We start from the raw sequence: 8,018 nt of genomic DNA on the forward strand, positions 1-8,018 counted from the left end.
TTTTTTTTTGTAAGCCAGTAATTGGCATGTTGAATACTTGCTCATCGGGCTTTTAGCCAACTGTTTCTCTCTTGCACTTGGGAAAGAATGTGATTTTCTGTTTCTTTTTTGAACGCCCGAACAAGGAAACTTGAACATTTGTTTGTCATCATGGTTATTTCTATAAGTTTTTTTTAAACTAATAAATGCTTTGGGTTATCGTTTGTTTTTTGGAACTGGCATGAGGTTCTAGTCAACCATTTGTGATGCATTATATTTCTTCTTAAGTTGATGATCTCACAATTTAAATTTTCGCTTGATATTCTTTTCAAAATGATACCTAGGAGTCATGTTTGAGATATTCACATATGAATTAGGGTTTAATTTTACTTGAACTCTACTTTGGACTATTAAATGATCATGACAAGACTATTGGCTGTTGGATAGTTGAAATTTCATCATCTCTTAATTAATTTGATATTGGCCATCATAGAAATGTTGTCATTTAATCATATAAAGACAAATTGTCAATCCTCATTTAGGCAAACTGATAACTACTCTTTTATTTTATTTTATTTTTTATTTTTAAGCTTTATATGTTGTTGTCAATAGGAAATTTTATTTACTCTTTTATATTGAGTGACCTTAGCATGTTAATCTTTATGGACTGTTTTCTATTAGAAAACCTAACCGGGAAATTATATTCACTATTGTAAATGAGATACCTCCAAAGTCCCCATTTCTTCTACATATACTACTGTTGGCTTATTCAAATAAGGTTCATTTCTTCTACATTAGAAGTCCCCATCATTTCTACGATTTCATTTAGCAGTTTTAATTGCAGTTTTTATTTGGGATCTCATTAGAAGTCAAATGATAGTGTATGAAATGCTTACATGGTTCATTTGAAAGGCATACACTTATGTTTTATTATCCTGCAAATTTTTTTTTCCTACACATCATTTGATAATATATTTTTTTTTATAGATATTTACAATGTCAAATGTTGAGCATTCTCAGTCTGTATCAAATGACGAACAATTGCCACTTGCAACACAAGAAGAAATTGATAGTTCTCAACCTATTGAACAAACAGTTGGGAGCACTAGTACTGAAATACAAGTTACAAAAGGCAGGAAGAGAAAATCAACTGTGTGGGTCGAAGTATCATATGTTCAATGTGTTTGCTGTGGGGTGAAAATACTTAAACCCAAGTCAGGTACAACCTCTCAACTTCTTAGGCATGTTAAGGAATGTGCTAAGATAAAATCAAAGAGTCAACAACAAGTTGACTTCTCAGACAAGAGACAGAAGTTACTGAACTTCTTGCCTTCAGAAGTTCAGGGTGAGTCAGAGATTCCTATTTTCTATGATCCCAAGAAGTATGATCAACAACTCATACGAGAGGTCATAGCAAAAATGATAATTGTACATAAGTATCCATTCATGATGGTTGAACATAGTTGGTTCAACATATTGTTAAAAATGTTGAATCCTTACTTTCAAAGTGTTTCCAGAAACATAATAAAAATTTTTGATGTGCTCGATTGGTGGAAGATGAATACATTGAAGTATCCCCAATTTTCTATTATGGCTCGAGATATTCTATCAATACCTATAACCACAGTTGTCTCAGAATTAGTTTTTAGTGCAGGAGGTAGGGTGTTGGATGATTACAGAAGTTGTTTATCTACTAAAACTGTTAATGCATTGATTTGTGCATCTAGTTGGATTCGATCTACACAACAAAATACTAAGACATTAGTGGTAATCTTTAAATTAAGTATATCATTTTCTACTTTCTAGTGTATTTTATTTTCTTACAATATTAGATATTTATATTTATTTTCATTGTTTCTTTTCAGCAAGAGATTTTTTATGAGGGAAAACTTAATATTCAACTTCCAAACATATGAAGCCAACTTAGCCAAGTATACGCTATCATTGGATTCATTGCTAAGAATTTTATTATTATTGTAGATTTTAACTTTATCAGACACTTAACTATTATTTTCACACTTGCTAATTTGGATTCATTGTTAAGTTTTTATTTGGGATTATAAGTCCCCATTATTATTTTTCTTTTCTTTCCTTCTTGATGAAATTCGGGTATGTGTGTCTATTTTGCTATGTTAATGTTCATCAATGGCTTACGTGAACTGGCATGCTCTTCTAGTCTTCTTGTGAGACTCAAGATTGGGGATTTTGAAATTTGTAAGAGGTTTGGCTAGTAAAATTTCTTTTGAAAAAGTCATTTTTTCTGAATTTTAAGAAGTTGTTCTATTTGATTGGGCTTAACTGCTTACATTTTGTGCTAATATCATGATACTGAACTTATGTTGAAGCTCTGAGCAATGGCTTTTACCAATAAAATTGGGAACCCATCAATCTATCAGGTAGTGCGATGCATGTCGTCTTCGAAACTTTTTGTTTGAGGTTTGGCTTCCTACTTGAGCATCAATTCTATCTCAAAGTGAGAATTTTGGATGATTTACATAAATTGGCATCAAACGGTGAGTAAAGTTTACTCTGTATGTACAATGCGGGATTTGGATGCATTGATATTAAGTTTGTATGAAGCAATAGTTTGTACGAAGCAATAGTTTCCATCTTATTACTAATCACGGTTAATCCCGTAACTTCAACTACTGATCCTTTGGAAGTTCAGGACTAACTTGTTACTTTTTTATGACAACTCATGGTTTCTTCTCAATGTTGGCTCTGGTGTAGTGAGACATGTTTATAGTTTTTTTCTGTAGGACAGACTGTCTATATTTAAAGTTTGTTTCTAATTTTTCAGAGGCACTAACGAACACTCCAAATGATGGATTTGAATTTATGAATATCCTTTCGGTTCTGTAGTCCAATATGAGGACTAATTTTCAATGTTTTCTCTTGTTTTGTTTTTATAAGTTTCACATCGGGAAAAGAGGCCTCTGCTGCCATGACAGCGTTAGATGGAAAGGTTCTTCAATTTTTTACTGCATATTTCTTTATTAGATGATTGTTTTTTGGAAGATTTACATCCATACCACTCCATTCCTATTGATTTACATATCTAACATCTAAACTTCTTTTCTTACATACATTTCACCTTACTCATGCATTAAAAATTAAAATGGTGATGCTTTTGATGTGATATGATAGATTTGTATGGTGCAAATGTAAAAAAGTAAAGTTTAGATGTTAGATATGCAAATATATTAAAGAGTTCATTCTAACTATACTGTTTATTCTTTTCAACAACCACACTATAAGCCATCTCTGTTCACGTTTTGAAAATGATTATTGTATTGTTGATTGTTCGCTAGGAACTCCATGGACGCATCGTTCGAGTTAGTTTTGCCACTGAACGTCGTGCTGGTTTTGGCGGCGGCAGTTACGGCGGTTATGGTGGTGGTGGAGGTTATGGTGGAGGTGGTGATGACTTTGGCAGTGGAGGTGGCGGTGGTGGTTTTGGTAGCGGGGGAAAATACAATTTTAATAAGGGTGGGAGAAATAATGAAGATTTCAAGGGTGATTATGATGATGGTGATGATTATGCAAACAAAAGAGGCTGATCATACTTAACTCATTCTTCTGAAATGAGCAGACTGAAGGATTAAAGATGAATGAATGTTGGGATTTCTAGAGTGAATTTTAGAGCATTTATGAAGACTAATTGAAATGTAAAACCATCTTTAATCCTTAGATGTTTAAACAATATTTATTTTCTTGTTGTTTTTCAGCCTTTTATATAATATATATTTTGTTGCAAGTGTTATATTGATGAATGAGAATTGAAATAAAGAGGATTCATATTTTTAAGCATTATTGTTGTTCTGTTGTTTTTTTTCTTTTAAAATTTACATACATGATCTATATGAAAAAACAGTCTATTTAAAAAATAAAATTTTGTTGTTAGACATGTAAAATTGTAATACATAAGAATTAAGTGGTATGAGTGATGAGTGAAAATTTGGTATGAGTGAAAATTTAGAGAGAGAGAGAGAGAGAGAATTTCGAACATTTCGAACATTTTGAACATTTCAAACATTACGAATTTGAAAGATTCAAACAATTCGAATTTGCGGAATAATAGCGAACAATTCGAACAAAAACGAACCGAACACGAACACGAGTCTATTTCAAACAAACTATATAACAAACTATATTTCAAACGAACTGATCATGAGCACTGTTCGTTCGTGTTCGGTTCGTTTACACCCCTACCTATGTGTTCAATATTCAGGTCTTAATCAAAAAGTCTTATATTACTTGATAATGATACGTATACTTGCATAGTATCCCAATATATATAAATTAAAAGTTAAATTCTTATTTTTCTTCAGGATAAAGTTTTTTTTTTTGTTGTTAAGTAAGGAAATATAAGTGAAATATAATTTGAATTATTGTTGTACTGTGCATATTAGCAGTATCTAGGGATCGATTACTCATTGTGAGTACTCCTCAGCAGCCTTTTTGATAATAATAATAATAATAATAATAATTATTATAATTATCATTTTTGTATTTTTCATCCCGACACAGCCTCATGGTGAAATGAACGTCTTCTCTATGTATTGACGTTCCAGACACGCTCGCGCGGTCCGTTTTGTCATCCGGGGTCATTCAGGCCACCGTTTCGACGATCGAGCACAAAAATGATAATTTATGTTTTTAAATCTTGCATGTGAAACTTTAGCTCAACAAACGTCCTCTCTAGGTGAAATTGACCTTCTGGACGTCTGTTTCATCATTTGAGTCATTCGGGTGACTTTCTGATGATCGGGTCAAAAATGTGTTAAATTTAATTATCGTCAAAGTTTTGGTTCGCGATCTAACGTTTTGGAAATTGATCATAGTGAGGAAATTTGAGATCAATTGGAAGCAAATGAGGGTTATTTGAAGAGTTTAGGCATTTCAGGGCAAAATTAGGATTTTTGTCAAAATGGGTTAATTTGATCAAGTTAGACCCAATGGATGGTTAAGAATTGGTTTTGGGGGTGTTTAATATGATTTTGGAGAATTTGAGAATTTTTGGGCCATGAGTAGCATTTTGGTAATTTTGACCAACTCTGATCGAAGTGGTCAAAATATTGATTTAAAGGCTCTAGGTGGTTCAAGAGGAAATTTGGAGTCAAACGACAGTGTCTGGGGTCATTTTCGATCAATGTAGAAGATTTTATGATCCCCAAAGTATTTTTTAAATATTTGTTATTTTGGTGTCGATGTGCTAAAAAATTGTCCGGAAGTATAATAAGCTTACAGTAAAAAATTCTCAGAAAGACATAAGGAATGATTTTGTGTGATTTTTAGGACTTATCGGCGACTTTGGGAGATTTTGGAAAATTAGGTATTTTGGGTCCAGGGGTATTTTGGTAATTTTTAGGAAAATTGGGTATTTTTGTAATTTTTGGGTTTCAAATGCTCTAAATGATAATATCAAATGGTTTGAAGTGGATTTATGATTCAATGGCACTTTTGGGAAATTTTAAAGAATTAGAATTTTCAAGTGGGGTATTTTAGGAAAATTGGGTTCAAATAATTTTGGTTAGTCCCATGAGTGTAATGATTGCAATATTGTGATATGAAAATGCAATTTTTATAATGATCATGATAATTATGAATGATGACGCAATGTATTGAAGTCCAAAAAGGTGTAGAACGATGCAAGACTTTCCTACAGTCAATAGTTCCTATAGGAATTCTCAAATTCTCATCAGGGTTCCAGGGTTCCCTTATGTAATCTCTAATATTTGTATTAAAGATTATTGATCACATATAGAACCAACATAGAGAACAAAGATTTTTTTGAAATGTCTAAGGAGAAGAAGGGTACCATTTCTAAGATGCTAAGATAATCATTAAGAAGTCCTAAGGCTAGATCATAGTCACTAAAGGAAAGACCCAAAAGCCTCACCCAAAAGTGAGGTCAACACTTTATTGTTTGAGAAGACTGACTATAAGATTGCTAGTATGGTTGTCAATTGGATCGTTGGAATGAATATGAAGGTAAACTTTTGTAATATTCTTCATGTAATTTGAAACTTGAATGTTGTAAATTTTTTTTATAATGAATATAACACATTGAATTTAAAATGTTGTGTCAATCATTATTGAGTGCAACTGATTGGGACTTTGTTGTTTGAGCTTGCTAGTGGAAAAGTGTTCCAAAATGTATTTCAAAATTTTAATTTTATATTTTGAAAAAGATGCACCACAATGATGATATTTTTACGACAATTTCATCTCCATAAATTTTCTATAAATATATAGGTGGGTTATTTTTTAACTTTATAATTTAGTGCCCTTAGCTCTTATGTCTTATCCTTCTTTGTCTTCTTCCTTAGCACACAATATGTTTCATTGTAATCTCTTTTCTTTGATGGCCTCTACTTTTTTGAACAACAACAAGGTGTCCTTGATGGGGTCAATGATGGGTTCTTCAAAGCTTTCAACTACAAATAAGAACTTGGTTTAGTAGGAGTATGTATTCAAATATTTCTACTACCAGCAAGATGATTGAAGTGTCAAGTTTCCAAGCACCATATACAAAAAAAATGAATTGTGTTGCTGTTAGGATCAATTATAAAACACAAAAATGAGTTTATAAAATAATGGTGCGAACTTCTTTTTTCCCTCTCTTTCTTCCATGGTTTAGCCTCTTTTCTCCTCTCACTTTTTCTTTCATGGTCAATCCACTCTTCTTCTTCTCCGTCTTTTTCTTCCTTGGTCGAGCCCCACCATCCTCTCCCCCTTCTCTCACCAAACTGAAACCCTAAATCCTTCTCCACTCACTTCTCCTCTCTTTACCACTACCCTAAACCCTTCCTCATTCACTTATCCTCTCTTTAATATGCTAAAAACTTAAAATCACCACTTAAAGTTTTGCTTGAGACATAAAGTCATCATATGATTTGTTTGCAAGAAACATAAATCTAGCATGAAAGAAAAAGTAAATTGAAATTAATCAAATTCAAACAACACTGAACACGATGAACTTCTGTTAAACCCTATAAATTAACTAAAAAATCAAATTAATATCAAAACCATTATTTTCTCCATATATCATTGTATAGCTTGAAACATCATTTAGTCTTCCTATATCATGACCACGAGCGATGCACCAAAAAATTAGATTAATTTTACGGTTAAGGTTTCAAACCAGTATTTTATGGCTAAGGTTTCGCTTTTGCTAGAAATTCCTTTTAGCAAATCTTATCCCTTAGTCCAGGATTCAACATCTTGAATCAAACCATTATTAGCTCAAATAAATCAATTTAAATTAATCAACTTTAATCAAATATTCATAACTCAAATCAAGTCTTTGTAACTCAAACCGAACCCATTTTAGTTCAAATCAAACCCTATTCATAGCCAAACTTGTTCAAAGAAAATCTTATTCAATTTCAACTTAGTTTAATCAACTTCAACCAAACCTTATTCAACGCTTTTCAACTTAAATCAATCAACTCAAATCAAATCCAATCGACTTATATTCTAACCTTTGCAACATAGTTACAATTTTTATCTTCACTTATGCCTTCTTCTCAGAGTTGGCTAACCTTTTTCTTGAGGATTTACATAACACATCATCATTGGAATGTACGTCCCAACTATTGAATTTCGAGAAAATTCTTTTTCAAATCTTGAATTTATCAATTTTAAGTTCTTAAATATCAATCTTGAAGACACTAAACTTATAATATTGCATAATATAAGTTGATTATTTAATTGAGAGTAATCTCTAGAGTTAAAAAATTTTAGATATAATTAATTATGAGAGCTTGCCTTCGTAGGGATATTGAACCCTAGAAGAAAGAAAACGCTATCATACACATGTAAGGCGGGTGAAATTTTTTTTTGTTATGCAGATGTTGACCTAACTTTTTGTTGAGGTCTAGATTCTTCCATAGAAACCTAGGATCTAGCCATAGGGCTTTCCAACGTTGACTGTTCCTAGAGGACTAGTAAGGGAACCCTCGCCATTAGAAATTCCAAATGCCTCTTTGTTCTCTTGAAGTTCCACATGTTGATTCTAACCTCTAGCATCTAGT

At 32.2% G+C, this 8,018-nt stretch overlaps 1 protein-coding gene across 1 annotated transcript; it reads left to right on the forward strand.

Moving 5' to 3' along the window:
• Positions 1-975: 975 nt before the first annotated feature.
• Positions 976-3,539, forward strand: LOC110027032 (keratin, type II cytoskeletal 1-like). The gene is made up of 3 exons (XM_020728291.1): positions 976-1,361; positions 2,893-2,944; positions 3,291-3,539. Exons 1-3 carry the CDS (start codon positions 976-978, stop codon positions 3,537-3,539), a joined length of 687 nt encoding a protein of 228 aa, XP_020583950.1.
• Positions 3,540-8,018: the final 4,479 nt, after the last annotated feature.

Source organism: Phalaenopsis equestris, unplaced genomic scaffold (assembly GCF_001263595.1).
Source record: "Phalaenopsis equestris unplaced genomic scaffold, ASM126359v1 Scaffold000412, whole genome shotgun sequence".
NCBI lineage: Eukaryota > Viridiplantae > Streptophyta > Magnoliopsida > Asparagales > Orchidaceae > Phalaenopsis > Phalaenopsis equestris.

What these genes read in the sequence shown, in the direction of transcription:
- LOC110027032 (XM_020728291.1), top strand. Translation starts at nt 976, where the DNA reads ATGTCAAATGTTGAGCATTCTCAGTCTGTATCAAATGACGAACAATTG. An exon ending in ATTTTCTATGATCCCAAGAA is followed by an intron (nt 1,362 to 2,892) that starts GTATGATCAACA and finishes TGTTTTTATAAG; the next exon opens with TTTCACATCGGGAAAAGAGG. An exon ending in TGACAGCGTTAGATGGAAAG is followed by an intron (nt 2,945 to 3,290) that starts GTTCTTCAATTT and finishes ATTGTTCGCTAG; the next exon opens with GAACTCCATGGACGCATCGT.